The sequence below is a fragment of the Rhinolophus sinicus genome, linkage group LG02, assembly GCF_036562045.2.
Source record: "Rhinolophus sinicus isolate RSC01 linkage group LG02, ASM3656204v1, whole genome shotgun sequence".
Lineage (NCBI taxonomy): Eukaryota > Metazoa > Chordata > Mammalia > Chiroptera > Rhinolophidae > Rhinolophus > Rhinolophus sinicus.
Window position 1 is genome coordinate 99749320 of NC_133752.1, and position 18554 is coordinate 99767873.

Here is an 18554-nt window from a genome sequence, read left to right on the forward strand (position 1 = left end):
CTAAGGCAAATAATCGGCAAGCTTGTAATTGAGAGTGGCGTCCACTGGGTGGTGACAGAGACCTGAGTGAGATCATAGATGGACAAGCCTTCAGGCACTTAAGAGGGACTCTTTCCTTAAATTTTAAAGGGTCGCTAGAGTATTGTTTTGTTGGCTTAAAGAAAACTAATAACTATTTTTGCCTTTATTCTGAAATACATCAAGTTATATTTCCCCTTTTTGAGTAGAGTATTCTAATTGTTGATTCTGGCATAAAAATACCACTTATATGATGGTAACATGAAAAATATCATTAATGTGGCATTTTCACAAAAGCATTCCCTATTATATCTGATGGGAATTGTGGTGCTTTTCTATCCTTTGAGGAGTAGGGCAGTAATTCTTCATTTAAACTCCTGTGGTTTCAGGAGAAAGAGGGGAGCGTAAAATTTTAGGCATAGAGTTATAGTGGGGTGAGCAAAAGGATATCATGTCTATTGAAAAGAAATCTAGAATGAAGACATGGATAATAAATATTAATACTGATTGCCTATTCTTAGCCATCTGTTTTGACATCAGTTATGGTTGAATGTTTTAGTTACATTCAGTTGCTTAGGGATGAAAGAAGAGAGTTCAACCCAACAAAATCCAAGTGTAGCAGTATTCGTGTGTGTGTGTGTAGTTTGAGTCGGTTAAGATGGATCTAAGAAGAGACTATACAATAAAATTTAATGCTTATTTGGATCTGCTTTTGTGGAAATGAAGCAGAGTGTTTATTAACATATGAAAATATTACTGGTGGCATTTGTCCTTCTTACAGCATCTACACAGTATATCTTCAGCTCAGTGAAAGTTGAGTAATTAATCTTCAAGAAAGAATTATCCTTATAACAAAGTCAAGTAGATTTTTCTTCCTAATTTTATAATTGCAGAGGTCAGTTTGCCTGGGCGCAGAGTCCTTGAGTTTTGGTCTTGCTGTGGGCGTTGAGAGGCCACTGCCCTGCCCGTTGTTGGTGAAACACAAGCAAGCCCAAGTCAGACACGAGTCACAGCCTGTCCGGGAAGGGGGACGCTCATAGGTTTCCTGGGGCCGGTGCCATTTTCTGCCTGCCTTCCTCTGCTCTTCCCCACGACTCTCTCCCTCTGTGACCGCCCCTCCTCTCCTTTCCCCTTCCTCTTTCCTCACCTCTCTTCCCCTTTGCTCTTCTGGTCACCTCTTCCCCCCTCTTCTCACTCCTCCCCCTCCTCCTGCTCTTGAGAGACTCAGCCGTCCTCCACAGGTGAGGTGTCCTGAGGGCCCCTCAGACTGTCACTGAATTGCAGACCGTGTGTGTAGAGCTGCACACCCTTCAGAGGTGTTCCGTCCCTAGTGGGAGTTGCTCGTACTTACCAGTCAGCATACGCATGGAAGAGCGATGCCGATCTGGGATCGTGAGCCCTGGATTAGTTCCCCTCGGTAGTCCTTAGCACGCTCCCTGCTCACAAGTCATTCTAGAAAGTAGATGTGACCTGATGCTTTTTAAATTAAGCAAAGCCCAGCACTGCAGTCTGGCCCTGGCACATGACTATCCTTGCCCCTTCCGTGCAAGGCCTCCCAGCCTGACTGGGTGACTGTCTTTAAGATGGGAGGAATTTGGGGTGTGTTTTCTGTTAGGAAATATATTTTTAATGTTTTATCGTCTTTGGGAATGCTTACTTGGTACATTCTTCAATAACTACCATCAAGAAAAAAATTCACCAGAGGATGTGATGTAAGAAGTTTGATATAGCCATGTTACTTACTAGCACAGACCTGCTGCTGTACAATATACAGACTACAAAATGTACTTTCTCAATCTCATTCAAAGCAACATTTAAGGGAACCGTAACAATTCATACATTCCTCCAAGATATATGACCAAGATATGCTGGAATATAAAACAACAAAACCCCTTTACAAACTCAACTCTTCTGAACCCACCAATGCCCAGTGTTGCAATAATCTCAAGGCTCTGGAATGGGGATGATGAGGGGAATCTGGTCACCTTCTCCTTCAGTTGTATCATCTCCAGAGAGAGAGCTTTGGAAGCTTCTGGTTAGACATGGACCTCTTTGCATGTCCTTTTTCATCATCATGGTTCAGGTTTGTCACATACCCTTCAGGTATTTTTGGAGTTCTTCAAAAGTCCCAGCTGTTTGGTTGAATGTTTCTCGATCTATAATCAGGCATACGACATCGTTTTCCTTAGCAATAATGTTAGCTTATCTGATGTCTTCACTGATAAGAGCTTTTTCTCTAAAATAGTCTCCGTTCTCCAGTGTTTTTATCAGTTTGGTTGATCATGGCCATCTGTATTCTGGGTGACTTTTACCTTCCTTTGGCTAAAATGAAAAAGGTACTTCCTTCCTCGTCCTCTCGTGTGATGTAATCTCCTTGTCATAGTATTCCACTCCCAAGCAGTCAATGATCTCGGTTAACTTGTCTTCAGGTAAATTCTTCGGCAAGGATACACTTCTGAGGAAGTTTCTGTGCTGTTCATCTCTAGCTTGAGCTGTCCTTCTGATTGTGTTCTGGAATACCTCTCGATGTAGTGCCCAAGTTTTCACACCGATAATAGCTTTCACAGAGGCAGTCCTTGTACAGTGTATAAAATGGCTTAATTTAAATGTGGTCCATGTATGGATGGATGACAACAATTTCTCACCTTGGAACACCTCTAATCAGTCCTCTGCCAGCACAGAGATGTGGTTTCCTGGCTTTCCTTGCTAAATAACGTAGCTCCCTTGTTGGTAGTTCCTTCCATACATGCGTTCTACCATGTCTTTGATCTGCTGATGATTCAGTCTCTTCAAAAACTGATTTTCATTCAGAGCATCTGTAATGAGCGGCTTCTCACTGGAGTCCTTTCTGATTTGCTTTCTCAAAGGACAATTCAGCAGGTTTGTTGAGGTTGTAGTTTCGAGTTGTTGGCTTGGCAGACACCCCAGCCTTTGCTCCCCTGCTGCTGTGGAGAGAGACCAATCCCAAAGTCTTCTGCTGGACCTCAAGAGGCACTTTACCTGGAGAGGCCTGAAGCAGGCTTCCTCTCTGCATGTACCTGAACCTTGTTCATCTGGATGCACTTGTTCAGGAGCTCCTCTGTGAGCTCAGCCATGGCCAGTCTGCTTCAACAGCTGCTCCCACAGCTCCTTCAAATGGTACCCCTGCTCCTGGATCACAGCGTCCTTCCTCTTCAGCTCTCTCTCCAGCTCTGTCACCTTGTTCCGCAGGGCATCGGTGGTGAGGTTCCCGGAGTGGCCATCTGGATGCTTGGAATGTTTGGATTTCACAGAACCATTTCCCATTTTGCTCAAGGACTTTTTTTTAAACTCCTGGGTTTCAGCTGAAGTTCAGTTTCCAGGAAATCTCTCCCCATTTGTGCTCACTGTGTACTATAGCCTCACATTCCTCCCGAGGCCCTTGCCCATGTACACCGTATACAATTCATTGTCTGTTCAGGCTGGTTTAGTGGACGGTGCCCAGGTGACAAAATTACGTCCTTCTGGAAGGAGCTTGGTCTCCAGCAGAGCAACAGTAACTCGGAAGGTGTCGGAGACATACAGGGGCAGTTTGAGTTGTGTGGCTTCAAGACGAGGGCTGTAGGATAGTTGGCATTTTCCCTGTGAGGAGTCCTCCTCCCAAGGAATTTGGTTGTTTTAAGCACATTTTACGAAGCTCTTTCTTATATCTCTGCCTACTGCCTCTTTCAAATTGCTTTACCTTCTTCCGCGCTCACTAAAATCTTTATGGGGGCAAAGAGGCCACATCTCTTAGTGCCTTTCTACATTTGAGGGATTCACCATGTACCCTCTTACAGAGTCCTAGTTCCTAACGAGACATTGCTGGTTAGCAATTAATTAGATATGGTGTCATTTTGTCTGCGTGGGATTTTTTTCCCCTCTGAACCCTGCTGCATCTCATTTCTTAGCTGTGTATATCTTAGGTATTTGTAACCATTATGTTTCTGTAGTGTTTACATGAACAATGTGTCATTATTCTGATTCACATTAATTATATATGAGTGAATGGATATTTTATCAGCATCTTACTTATAATTCTGTTACTATTTTAGATATTACTGTGTTTCCCCGAAAATAAGACCTAGTGGGACAATCAGCTCTAATGCATCTTTCGGAGCAAAAATTAATATAAAACTTGGTATTATATTACATTATATTATATTATATTATATTATATTATATTATATTATATTATACCAGGTCTTATAGTAAAATAAGACTGGGTCTTATATGAATTTTTACTCCAAAAGACACGTTAGAGCTGATTGTCCGGCTAGGTCTTATTTTTTGGGGAATCACGGTATAAGAAGGAATACAAAAGAAGTAGAAGTCACTTTAAGTAGGTTTCGTCTACTAGGGGAGAAGGGAAATGGATGGTGGGTTACCATGAAAGGACTTTAAGATGCTACTTTTTGGATGTTTTAGAACAGTGACAGATTATTTTTCCCCAGTGTGGATTTGGGCCTCTTGCCCATTCAGTAAATGAAACATGTTAAATTTTTCTTATTATTCTAATATTATGTATAGATGCATAGAATATTAACATCTCTTCCTTAGAGAAATTTCTATATTGACTTGAATATAAGGTAGTGTTAAGTGTAAGGTGAATACTTTTCTGACCCTTTATATTGAAAAATTAAATCTCCCACATATGTATGATATTTACCTTTCCATTTTGTTTCGTGCATGAAATTACCACCTCATTCTCTCCATTACTTCCTTCTCAGTTTGTCTATTCCTTCTTCTGGAAATCCATAATCCTACATTTTACACTGTGTTCTGTTAGTTTTTACCGATATATACCTCTGATGCATCTAAAGGATTTCAGAGTGACAGATCTATGGATATTAGAATATAAGTACAGTAGGTAAAATGGCATTATTTTCCCCAAAAGGTGTTCAGTTTTCTCCCTTAGTCCCCTTTCTTCCCCACTTTCTTCCTTCCACCCCCACTTTAAAGTTTTTAAAAAAATCTCTTCAACCTCATTGGTTCCTTATTAAACCCTATGGTACTTTGTTGCAGTTAGTCCAAACCTAGAATATTGCTTAAATCCTGGGTACCAAATTTTTAAGAATGCCCTTTCATCTTAATCATCATCAGTTAGTAATTATAGCTGAATGTCTATGGAAAATGCTTCTGGAAGCCAACTCCAAGTTGACCATCCCTGGCAATAAGAAAAGGACACAGAGGACATGTAATGGAACTCGGGTTACCTTGTGGGTCGTTACCTTGTGCGAGTCAATTGTCCACAGTCATTTCATTCCATTGTCTTTTGGATGTGGTTATATAAAATACACTTTAATTACTACAGTTGTGGACATTGGAAACGTGCTAGGACCATAAAAGCTGATGATCATAAATAATGAAATATGTGACTTTTTACTAACACCACCAACAACAACAATCTGTAAAATGTGTGCTTAGTAAAGCAAGTCAGTTTTCAGATCTAGGGTGCAGACCTGAGGGCAGTGTCTCAGCCAGCTTGGGCTGCTATAGCAAAAATGCCACAGACTGAGTGGCTTAAACAAGAGAAGTTTATTTTCTTGCAATTCTGGAGGCTTGGAAGTCCGAGATCAAAGTGTTGGCAGTGTTGGATTCTTCTCTCCGTGGCTTTAGACGGCTGTCCTCACATGGTCGTCCCTCTGTACCTTTCTGTGTCCTGATGGCTTCTTTTTATAAAGGACATCAGTTCTATTGGATTAGAGGCCCCTCTCCAAATGCAGTCCCAGCCTGAGTTATCAGGGGTTAGGGCTTCACCATATGCATTCTGAGGGGACACAACTCAGGTAACATGAGGTGGTTTTAGGCGCAGACTCTGCTGAAGAAGAGACATGCATTTGCTCTCTGGTGACTCATCCCAAACTCCAGTGCCCACCCCACCTCCAAGGACTCAGCCTGCAGTGGTCCTGTCTGCAGATGGCCACCTCGGGCCGGCCCCTGTCCAGGATGTCACACCCATCAATCAAGTAACAGTCTCCCTCCCCTCTTAGGGGTCAGCCCTAACTCGTGTACTTGGGAAGGTGCGATGGCAGAAAGAGATGGGCTGTCCCCTGTGACCCAGAGCTCCCTGTCTGACCGCTTCTCCCACTGGGCGTCCCTCACTGCTCTGCGGGGGCCTCTCCTCCCTCCACTACTGACCACACCTTGGAGGAACCACGGGCTGCAGTCCCTGTGGTGCAAAGACACCTCTGCAGAGGGGCGGGAAAAACTGGGCAGAACCACCTGTGTCTGTGGCCCCCTGCGTTACTGCACTCGGAGGGGGTGGTGCTGTGCCAGTCCCATCATGAGGTCTTTACCCTTGGCACCTAATTACCTTCCAAAGCCCTGTCTCCAAGTACTGTAACATTGGGGTTGCCTTGGGGAGTTTCAGCATATAAATTGGGGCGGGGGGCAGAACACAGATATTCATCTACAGCAGGTAGCTAACCTTTGAAAAATCTAATTTCAAGTGAATTTAGTTTCATGAGTTATGAAGTGATGCAGATTGAAACGTTGCAACCGTCTCTGAGTATCCACTGTCTGGGCTGAGAAACAAGCTTTCACTGACAGATTGATGTTCTAGGGGGTACCGAGCAAGTGGCAGCAGCCGTTCCTGTGTGATTATGATACCGCCACAAGAATTTTTTAAATATTTAAAATCATTTCCTATGAACTAGAATGTTGGTGGCTCTCTGCAGGCTGCTGAAAGCCATTGAGTGCTGGAGAAGTGGGGCAGCTTTAAAGGGCTCAGCATGAGAAGCTCTACAACGAATCCAATTTTGTCCCCGTAACGGCACGTCTTGCAGGCATGAATTAACCGCTCTCTGGGTGCCGCTGCTTTCCTTTTCTTTTTAATGGTTATGTTTTTCATCAGGTTCCTACTCACCAACCTGAAAAGTGTGTTTTGATGATTGGCTAATATTATTATCTGATGGAATATCAACCAGCCGTTGAATTAGCCGTTCAAATGACTGTGCCATGCCCTTAGAAACTTGTCAGAGTGGGGACTAAGAGAAAATTCATAAATTCAGTTTCTCTGTTACGTGGGTCTTCCTGTATTCTTGATAATCTGTGTTTGTTGGTGTCATTTGCCTACATGGAGGAAAGAATGCAGATATTGATCTGGAATGAAATGGATCACTGTTTATAGAGCTGATAACTTTTTGGGGACAGGAGATAGATTTTAATTTTATTTTTATTGTTAGTGTTTAACTCGATAGTCTGAATAACTGAATATTTTTGACTCAGGCTGCATTTGACTCAACTTTCCTACCCTATTTCCACACACTTCCTGTCAGAAAAGAAGCTGAACCGGAGTGCTCCAGGTTCTTTCACTAACAGCATTCATAAACAAAGAAAATTTTTCTCAATGACAGGTGTTTTCAAGTTTGGGCTGTCACTTAAAATAATTTCTCCACATATCATAAAATGTCTTTATTACGAAAGACCCAGAACGATGTTGGTTATGCTGACCGACACTGATAGCATGTGTCTTACGGTCTGTAAACCAGGAGCCATCCTGGACTCTGCTCACCCTCAGAGGTCACATGTCAACCGTGAGGGAGCCAGTATCTGACGTGGCCTTAGAACTCTGCAGGAGGCAGCCTCTTCTCCCTGCTTCCACCACACTCCAGTCAGTGTAGGAGTAAAAAGCAAAGGTTCTGGAATCAGCTCTGGGCTTGAATCTGATCGCCGCTGACTAGCTGTGAGCCTTTGGGCAAGCTCACCTCTGCCTCAGTTTTCTTGTAACAGGAGGGCAGTAGTATGAGCTGTGGTACATGCCTGTCACTGACGCTGTATGTACAGCTTTCTGAGTAGTGCTGACCCATGGTAAGGGCTTAATGATGATTAGCTATCACTGTTATTATTATTTTCCTTAATTATTACACAATCCAAGCCCAACCCATCTTCAAAGCGGACTTTACAAGACAGACCTCAGATCATGTTTCTCTCCTGCTGAAAAGCCTTCAGTAGTTTGCAGTCAATTCAGAAGAACAACACAAAACCTGGTCCTGACTGTGGTCTTCAGGCTGTGTGTGTGTGACCCGTCTGCTCCTGACCTCCCCCGCTGGCCGCCACGGGTCTCCCACGGGGAACAGAGCGCCCTGTTCCTGCGGGAGCTGCCTGCTGCCCTGCCCCCACCTACAGTACAGTAACTGCAGAGTCCTGGCACCGGCCGTCATGGGGCCCTGCCTGCTGTCGCATGAGTCCCCTGGGGACAGGCGCTGCCCTCTTGTTTCGTCCCTGGGTTGTAGTGCCAGGTACATGGGAGTTGCTCAATAGGTGTGTATTTGTTGAGGGATGAATGAGTGAATAGTGCTTTGTATGCTTTCAAATTAGAAAATCAAAAGCTTGAACAAATATTGTCAAAATAAAGTTACATTTGGTTAAAGCCATCAGAACTGTCTCTGGAGTTGCATGAACATGGCACAGTGCAGCAAACAGTGAACCGGGAGTGACAAAACGGGGTCCTGGTTCTCACTGTGTCTCTGTTGCTAAAGAGAGTGTTGCTTTCCCAGCTGTGAAACTCAGGCAGGGCTGGGTCTCGAACCCAGGGGCTCTGAGAAGCTGCCTAGTCGAGGGACGTGGAAAAGGGGTGCTGGGAGTTAGCCTGAGCCCCTCCACTTTAACTAGAGCAGCTTTGTTTGTATTTTCTTTAAATATTGGGGTTTCATATGAAATTTGGTTTTTAAAAAAATGTCTGCTTCAAAAAAGTTTAAAAAACACTGAATTGGAAGAGCACAAAGGTTATTTTTAGCTTAATAATTCTGATTATGGTAGCTTAACTGTTTAAAGGCTATTGTTTCTTCATCATTCTCTGCTCCCTTCTGTCCCAAAGAAAAGCTCATTGAATATTTTTTAAAATATCTTAAAGAAAATTATGATATGTGGGTAAATAACAAAATTATTATCAAAAAAAGTGAGTTGTGTGCAAATGAAGAGCACGCCCCCTGCTGGCAGCTCCTCCTCCTGGCACAGGACTCCGTGGGGGCAGGGCTCACTCTGCCAGCCTGGTAGCTGGATGGACGGACAGACATTTGTGGACGTTTGCAGAGGGCAGCAACTTATTTTTAAGCGGGAATGTATTATTTTATAATAACTGGTGAAAAATATGTGTTAAACCAGGAAATTTCTACAAGTGAAGTCTGTCATTTTTTCAAGAGGATGTTTATTGGATATCCATATTGTGATAGGTCATTTTAAAACTGTTCATTTACTAAATGGTGAACTTACTGCACCTTCCCTAAATTCCTCATTAATTTTATGATATTACTTACTGAAAATATAAAACTAAAAATATCCAATATCCTTTTTCCTTTTTTAAAAAAAAGTTTTCTTACCTTTGCTTTAAAGTGGGATCCTCTTAGAAGGTTAACATTAAAATAGAGACTACTATTGTTATCATGAAGTTCAGCTGTGGAAGGTGCTTAAGATAATAATAAGCTCTTTGGGGACAACTGTAGGTCACAGTTGGTCATCAGTTGACTCTTAAATTTGGCAGACCTGCTTGAAGTTGATAAGAAAAGTTTAACTGAGATTTCAAAACCATTTTAGTTGAGGTAAGCTAAAGTGAAGGTAATATAATGTAAGACATTGAACTACAGACCTGCTGAATTGTTTTAGGGATAAAAATGAGAATATCTGCCTTGCGTCTTTGAAAAAGCACGTGATAATATATTGTAACAAAGTATAAGAATCATATATTACACAATTTTAAAAACCTTACTCATAAGATTGTCAACTGTTCCCACCTGCACATTGTCTAATGAGATTTTGAATTTTGGTATGTTTTACTATCAGTCTCTCTAAAAACTGCTTCTCTTAGCCACTAAAATTCTGTGGTGTATGTGCATGTGTAGTGCGTGTGTATGAGTGCACATATGAAAAGCATGCAGTTATTTATGATGTAGTTCTTTTATTTGATACTAGTCACCCATGTATTTATGTTACTTATAATTTGTCTTCCCCATTAGGTAAAGAGGATGAATTTCCAAAGAAGCCTTTGGGACAGCTTCCACCTGAATCTCAGTCTGCTGGCATTAGTCAGCTGAGCAATGGGCAGAGTGTTGGCAGGTCCAGTCCACACAAGATCAGCAGGAGGGAGAGTAGCTCATCACCTCACAAAAAGCCTGAGCATCCTCCTCACCATCAGAGCAGACTGGGGACACCGGAAAGAGTGAGGCAACAGAGACAGAAGTCGGTGGATGAAGACAGTAAAAAGCTTAAAGAGGAGGCAGATTTTCAAAGAAAACCTCCGTCAGGTCCGCAGGACACTGCCAGGCAGCATGATCATGCCGCTGCTAACCAGAACAGCAATGCCATTTCAAATACCAGGATGGAATTTGTGCCCAAATGGAATAAACCGTCAGATGTTTCAGCTGTTGAAAAAACTGCCAAGTACGCCAGTGAAGGCAAAAATAGATCCCATCCCATGTTTACCATCACCATCCCAAGTTCTGCTGACCCTCGGGTGTCAAATGCAAGGCAGAAGGGGAAGGTCTGGGACGCTGAGGACGGGAAGCGGGGCTCCAATGCGTCCCAGTATGATAATGTTCCTGACAGTGAGAATGGCGCTTCTGTTGAAGAGGCACTGGAAAGGGCTTACTCTCAAAGTCCAAGGAGTATTGTTTACGCTCATAGTCCAAGAAAGCATGCTGAGCCAAGTTCTAGTCCATCAAAAGCACCAAACAAGTTTACTTTTAAAGTACTGCCTCCAAGTTATGCAAAATATCCATCTCACTTAGATGGGGACGACCTTGGGCCCGTGCACCCGCCATCTTACAGCAACCCCCCTGTTTACCAGGGAAATTCTCCCAAACACGTCCCTGCTGCCAACAGCAGCTTTGTGTCTCCACAGTTTAGCCATGGGACTCAAATGAATCTTCCCAGGAGACCTCATGGTTCTCTTTCAATCAGTGTTTCTCAAGAGAAGTCTCACAGTCGCCCAACCCCTATTGTCCTACCATCTAGTCGAATAGAAGTTCTTCCCGTTGATATTGGTGATGGGGGATATTCGGGCAATTCAGGGTCGCCAAAGAATGGAAAATTCATCATTCCTCCAGTGGATTATTTGCCAGACAACAGGAAGTGGTCGGACGTCAGTTACACATACAGACCTGAGATGCATGAGCAGTCATGGACTCGAGATGCTAACCGTAGCCACTTAAGCAATTTACCCAAATATCCCGCCTTTCAGCACGTGCCGTTCCAGGACCATAACCTCCCCGCGGTCTCCATAGACAGTCCAGTGCGGTATCGCACTTCCCCAGCGTTAGAAGATGCCAGTTCGTCCGGGTATGCATACCCAGGGCCCTCGGCCCCAGCATATCACTACAGAAACCGGGATGGACTGCCTATTCAAGAGTCAGTATTGCTGTGAGAATTTATCTGTACTTGCCTAAGATGAGAGAAGAGAAACCATATGAAACCTACATTGCGATGTTTGTAATTGCCAAAGCAGTATTTTATACCATTGTAAACAACTCACACAGTCCTAACGTATGTTAGTAACAAGAACAGGGGGAAGTGTTTTCATCCCACCTAGAGGCTGCTTAAGATGAGCGTCTTAAATTGCATCATCACTGACGCTGTTAAAAAGAACTGACCATGGAAACATAGCACTAGCATTTAGGGGTGCACGCACAATAATAAGTCATTACTCAGTTTCACTTACAGCTTTCTCCAGAACCTGAACATTTTTACTACTCTGTCAGCCCATTCTATTTTGAGTAATGTTACAAAGCACTGAAAAACTATGTAGAGTAGATATTTTTAAGGCTCTATGTAGTATAAGTGTCTTTTAGTGATACTGTAGGCATCTGTGCATACACATTTGTACACAGAACTGAAGAAAATTTGTAAACAATGACTTTTAATCTAGATCCATGAAATAATTTATTATTCTTTTCTTTAACTGGTCTTTCAGTCAAGTTTTTTGCCCCCCTCATATTTTTAACCCAGATCCAAAACTGACTTAAGGGTTTTGCCCTGAGTCGATTAATTCAAATCTCACAGAATATTCATTCAGTTGCCGCCATTTTCTTTCAATCTGAAAATTAAAGACAGTGAAGAGAATGGCTAACCTCTTAATGGTGCTGAAAAACCGTGGCAGTTGCAGTGTCTGGCCAGGGTGCAGCGCTCCCTGTGTCCCTGTGCCCGAGGCCAGTCAGTGCCCTGTCCTGGCCCGACTCTTGGAAAGCGCGCAGCACGTTCCTTGCCAGATGCAGAGGAAATGCTGCGGTGCAGCCCCCCTGCGGGTGCCAGCAGGAGAGTCAGTTGCAAGTTACTGTTCATCAGGCACTCATGGCAGCTGTGAAGCAAGCTCCTTGGAGATTCCTTTGAAAGCAGGATCAGCTATAAGGTTACTTCTTACTTCCGCCCCTCAATGTAGTGCAGAGCCTCCCTGCAAAGGGCCAGCTTCATTTCCAAGATCTTTGTCAGGCACTCTTCCTTTAAAGAATGTAGTCAATGGAAATTGCTGTGCTTAGGCCATTAAATCATCAGTGTGTAAAATTGTAAAATGATCCTAATTATTAATAGGAGCCTAAGATTTGGGGTTTTGTTGTTGTTGTTGTTTCTTTTTTAATGAAAGTGTGACTTTCATACTTGCAAAAATCTTCTTTTCGGTGACAAAAATTCAGTTCATGTTAAAAATTAGCAATGTCTTTTACATACTCTATTACACTACAGTTACCAAAACACTGCAAAGTGTGGGACTCACCAAGAAAGTAGGATTTCGCGTTTAATTGGAGAGCTTGTTTTCAGTATTACTTTGTTCACAATTGAATAAGAGAGTAGAAATCCTAACATCGAGGGCTCTTCTTGTTGCAAGTTTAGGGCGTCAAGCTTTCAAGGTACAGACTGTGTCTTTTAAAATGAGTAACGTTTGTTGAGCTAGTGAATGTGACATTATTTTTTTATGTATATAATGAGTCTAATGTAATTTTCATCCACTTGGTAATGATGTTATTAAATGGCAGAACAAGTGCAGTGTACTAGCCGGTAAGCACTACACTGAAAGCTCAGACAAAATCGTTATATCACTGGGCTCTTGATTCAGATCGTGTGACGCTTAGAAGTAAATGTATATAAAAATGTAGCTGAGAATATTAATTCCAGTTTTAAACCATGACTCTGTGACTTGTAATAAACCAAGCTGTACAATTTAGTTCATGATGGCAGCACCCCAGCTGCTCCAAAATCTATATATATCAACAGTGATAAATACTGTAGATTTATATATATATATATGCAAAACCTATATACACACACACTATTTTCTTATGTCATCGATGACATTTTTTATCTGTATACTTTTTTGAATGTGATTGTTTTTAACATGCTAAAAGTAATATGCATATTGTTTTGTGTCTTTTATGTGCTTTTTTTCATATTGCAAAAGTGTTGCATCTCAATGCTTCTAAAACTAATTCTCTTCTAATTGAGTAGATATTGCTCAGTGTCTGCCTACATGACTATGTATATCAAGTACTGTGTTATATGCCTTATTAACTTCTGGTACTACCATATTTAGAGCTACATCTCCTTTATTTTATGTAATCTGCCATTATTAATAGCAATAAGGTATTATTTCCAGTCTTCTCCATGATGCAGTGTAGTGCTCTGTGTTAGTTTTTCAAGTAGGAAAATGTAATTTGAAGTTATTTTGCCACCATACAATTTTGCTCTTTCACATTTATCTTTTAATAATAGATAAATAATGAAATAATGACAGAAGAGAAAATAATATTGGTAAAGTGGGTTAAATATATTTATGAAAAACATATTTGGTAAGAATTTCATGGTGTGGAGACTGATTTTACTCTGTAACTGCATGTACTTGGTGTAAATATTTTGCCATTACTAAGTCTTTTCTTCATAGCAGTTTTGCCTAAAACAATAAGCACTTTGGTATAGTTTTTATTTTCTTAATATTCAGTTTGAAAGTTAAAGAAATGAGACCTGAATCTCAAAGGGTTTTAATAGTGTGACTCTTTCAGGTGCTTATGTTTTTTATAAGATTAAAAAACACACACAACCTGACAGCTTTTTAAAGCTGGAACATATATGTAAAATCAGATATCAAAGTATCATAGGGGAGGAAGAATTATTTTTTCATCTACCCTTCTAGGTCCTCTGGCCAGGCCGGACCCTGTAAAGTGGACCGACACAAGACAGATGAAGAGAGAAAAACAAACAGGAGTGTATTAGCATGTGCACCATACATTCACATGGCAGGACCCAGTGATGAGTGACTCAAAGGGAGGGCAGAGGGGGTTCTAGATACTTAAGTTAGTAGGGACGGGAAGGGAGAAAGGTGCTCATGGAGAAGCAAATGACTTTTTGGAAAATAGATGGGAGATATAGTTTGTAACATTGTCTAGATGTGGTGCCAGAAGCCAAGGTTAGAGGTGCCCGGGGAGGGGATTTATGACAATTGAGTTCTTTCAGGGAGGCTCTGCTTTTAGGCAGATAAGGAATTTCAGGAACTCAAATGCCTTCGGCTCAAAATCATTCTTATGCCAAAGTGCCACATTTGGGGGTGGCATGTCCTGATCCCCTTCAGCGTCGATGATGCAATGTTTCTTGAAAATCTGAGATTTAATCAGTAGGACATTTCTGGAGAAGAAAAAAGGATGTTTACAGAATGTGATGTGATTTCTTTTTCTTTTTTTCACTTTAAGAGGATTCTAATACTAAATGTTCTGTCCCGCTCAGGGTAACTTTACAATTGAGTTTCATGTTTGCAGTCCTTTCAGACCTCTCCCTTGGGACCCATTATAATGCAAGCGCAGAAGCAGGACCTCATGGGTACTTTGTTAAGATCTTCTCTCAGGGTTAGAGAAAAACACCTATGTCCACAAATAGGAATTAATAGATTAAGGGGACCTACAGCTTAATCTTCTGGAAATATCACTCCTCAGTTATCCTTTACACTCACCTTATTTTAGTAATTGATTGTGGGTTAATTAAGATTATGGTTTTGGGATCTGTTTTTGTGTTTGTTTTAATTGTCCTTTAATGGATTTTAAATGTCTATTTCTAATATAAATATTAATGCTTATTGACCAGGTGGAACTTTAATACGTCGAACTTGACTTTTACAATGACCCAAAGTATTAAGAGTGAGAAGAAAGGATTCCATGTAACACTTATTGAGGAATTGTACTTTCAGAAAGGTTTTCAGTCTGAACCATAAATCTAAGCATAATTGCCACCATTTTACAGATAAGAACATTGAGAAATTAAGGAACAAATTTTAGATTTTATAGAAGTGGATTTCGACCCTTGCTGCTCCTTAGAATTATCTGGGGAATTTTTAGAAAATGTTCTCCTTGGTTTCTTACCCAAGATGCCTTAAATGAGAACCCAGACATCAGGCAATTGTATTTCTCCCCCCCGCCCCCCATTTTGTCAATTAAGCTTTAAAAAAAACAAAACCCTCTGAAGTTGATTGTCTTATATCCCCACTATGAGCTGTTTCAAAAATTCTTCACAGATCAATTTTAGAGTTTAGAAAGTCTGATTTCAGGTAAGTTAAGAAAAATTCGACTGGAAAGATGAACATTACCAGCAATCTATAAATTTTGGTGAACTACAGATGGCTGTGCAAAGTATAACTGGCTTCAAACAGAAGCTGGCATGACCCTGCACTGTCTCATTACTGCTTAGAATAGTTCTACAGAATAGCGAGAGCCTTGTTAAGATTTCCATTTCCCTAGACAACCTCTGTCACTTTCCTCAAGTGACATGCTGAGAAACAGGCCCATGCTGTTTGATAGCCTAAGTGCTTTTCCCTATGAGAGGAACTGAGGAAATTCTTCAGTCTGTCTGGTCACTCACTTGGCCAGTCAACATGTTGTTGAGCCCCTACAGTGGACTAGTCCTAGGGATGTGCTGGCTCATGCTTCAAGGTCGGAGACATGTTTTGTAGTCGTGTCTCCATCCAGTGCCTGAGACAGGCATGGGTGATTATTACAGATGCAGAAGGCCACGCCTCGGGGCTGGGGAAGGTAGTGGGGGCGTCGCCTCAGCTGATCCCCAGAGGGTTCATAGCGTGGACAGACAGACAAGGGAGGGAGAGGGACGTTTCTCCACAGGGGTGGCATAAGCAGCTGCATGTCTGTGTGTGGGTGCAGTGGGGGGTTCCACAGAGATCCCAGATCTTGGAGGGTCTTATAGACCGTTGAACTTGATCCTGGAGTGGGTTTTGCCATGGTTAGGTTTATATTACCTGTGTCACCAAGTCATTCAACCCTCTGTTGACTGGTCAAGTGAGTGACCAGACAGTAATATATTAGCCTCCAGATTTATATTCCCTAGAGGCTGTGGAAGCTAGATGTGAGGGAACAAGACTGGCGGAAGTCAGGAAAACTGTGGCAAGTGTTCTGTCTAAAAGGTGATACAGAGCTTATGGCCAGGAAGAGTTTTCAAAGAAAAGGTGATTAACTTGAGAACTACAATGAGCAAGACTTGGTCATTGTTTGAATATAATCATAAGAAGAAAAGCTAATGTTACTGAATGCTTACTACGTGTCTGGCACTGTGCTTAAGGATTTTACCCACATTCACTCATTTAATTCTCCCAATAACTATGAAGTCCATACCAGAATGCCCAGTTAACAGAAGGCCAAGGCACAGATGCGCTGAATGACTTGGTGACACAGTGGCAGGTAATTGAGCCTGGAGTTGACGCCAAGCAGTCCCGGAACGTGGAGCCAGTGCTTTTCCACTCCTACATCTGAAAGGAGGTGTAATTTAACTGCCATAACATTCAGCCATTTAAGTGGACACTTCACTGATTTTTTCAGTGGCTTTACAGAGTTGTTCAACCATTTCAACAAAATCAGTTTTAACCATTTTCATCACCTCAAAAAGATCTCGTGCCCATTTGCAATCTGTATGCATTCCTGCCACCAGTCTCAGGCCACCACTAATCCACTTTCTATCTTTCTGATTTGCCTTTTTTTTTTTTTTTCACATTTCATAAAAATGGAATCAGACCAAATGTGTTTTGTTTTGTTTTGCATCTTACTTTCACACTTAGCATAATGTTTTTGAGGTTCGTCCATGTAGCATGTATCAGTAATTGCTTTGTTTTTTGCTGAATAGTATTCCATTGTGTGGCTACGTCATATTTTGTTTATTCGCTCACCAGCCGATAGACATTTGGATTGTTTTCACATGCTACTATGACCATTTGTGTACAAGTCTGTGTGTGGACATGTTTTCATTTCCTATGGATATAGATCTAGCAGTGCTATTGCTGGCTTAAATGGTAAGTTTATATTTAACTTTTTGAGAAACTTCCAGATTGTTTTCCAAAGTGTCTGCATCATTTTATAGTCCCACAAGTAATGTATGAGGGTTCCGATTTCTCCACATCCTCGTAAAGAACTTGTTGTTTTGGTTTTTTTTTTGTTTTGTTATTTTGGTGTGAAGACATTATCTCGTGGCTTTAATTTGCATTTCTCTAATAGCTAGTGATGTTGACCATTTTTCTATGTGTATGTGGGCTATCTATGTGTATGTATATAGTCTAATTTATCAGTTTTTTCTCTATGGATCATGCTTTTAGTATCGTATTCTCTCCACCTAACCTAAGGTCACAAAAGATTTTTTCCTGTTTTATTCTAGAAGTTTTATAATTTTAGCTCTTACATTTCAGTCTATAAGCCATTTTGAGTTAATTTCTATATATGGTGTGAGGTAAGAATCCAACGTCATGTATCCACATGTATCCAGTGGTCTCAGCACCAAGTGTTAAAAAGACTATGCTTTTCCCAATTGAATTGCTTTGGGACCTCTGTCAAAATTAATTGATTCTATATATATAAAGGTTTCTTTCAAGTTTTGAAATCAGGAAGTGCACATTCTACAACTTCGTTCGTTTTCAAATTGTTTCGGCTATGCTGGGGCCTTTGCATTTCTATGTACATTTTAGGGTCAGCTTGTCAGTTTCTGCTGAAGAAAACCTGCTGGGATTTTGGCAGGTATTGTTTTGAATCTATAGATCAATTTGGGAGAATTGCCCTCTTAATGTTGAATCTTCCAATCCATAAGCATAGGATGATGTCTCTCCATTTATTTTGATCTTCCTTAATCTCTCTCAACAATGTTTTGTAGTTTTGGTCTATGTCTTACACTTCTTTTGTTAAAATTATTTCTAAGTATTTTATTTTTCTTGCTCTTGTGAATGGAATTGTTTTCTTTGGAGCCTGTGTGCTTAAACATTTGTTGCGGGGCGAGGAAGGGTCAAGGTTGATTTTTACAATTCCCAGGTTGGGTGGTAGGGGGGATAGTGGAGCCACCATTTGACAAAAAGAACTCAGGAGAAGGAGCAGATTTAGGTTTAGTGAGAAAATGGCATGTTTGAGAAGTAGAATTTGAGGAATAGGGGATTGACAGATGGTGTTGCTGATAGGCAGCTGGCAATTCCAAAGAGATTTGGGACTTGCCCTCATATAGGAGGCAAAGCCGTGAGAGAGCACTTGCCCGGGGAGAAGTTGAGCAAGCTACGGATGGGGAGCCTGGGGGTCGCTGATGTGTCAGAGGTG

General features: G+C 41.5%; 1 protein-coding gene and 1 pseudogene across 8 annotated transcripts in view; one reads left to right on the top strand and one right to left on the bottom strand.

The window, feature by feature from the left end:
- Positions 1 to 15061, top strand: part of USP6NL (USP6 N-terminal like) — a 227022-nt gene extending 211961 nt beyond the window's left edge. For all 8 annotated transcript variants that reach the window (XM_074324987.1, XM_074324988.1, XM_074324990.1 and 5 more), the window contains one exon: positions 9972 to 15061. In XM_074324987.1, coding sequence (XP_074181088.1) covers positions 9972 to 11377 — 1406 coding nt within the window. In that variant the 3' untranslated portion in view covers positions 11378 to 15061. The remainder of the gene's footprint in view (positions 1 to 9971) is intronic.
- Positions 1833 to 3303, bottom strand: LOC109450657 (cGMP-dependent protein kinase 2; annotated as a pseudogene).
- Positions 15062 to 18554: the final 3493 nt, after the last annotated feature.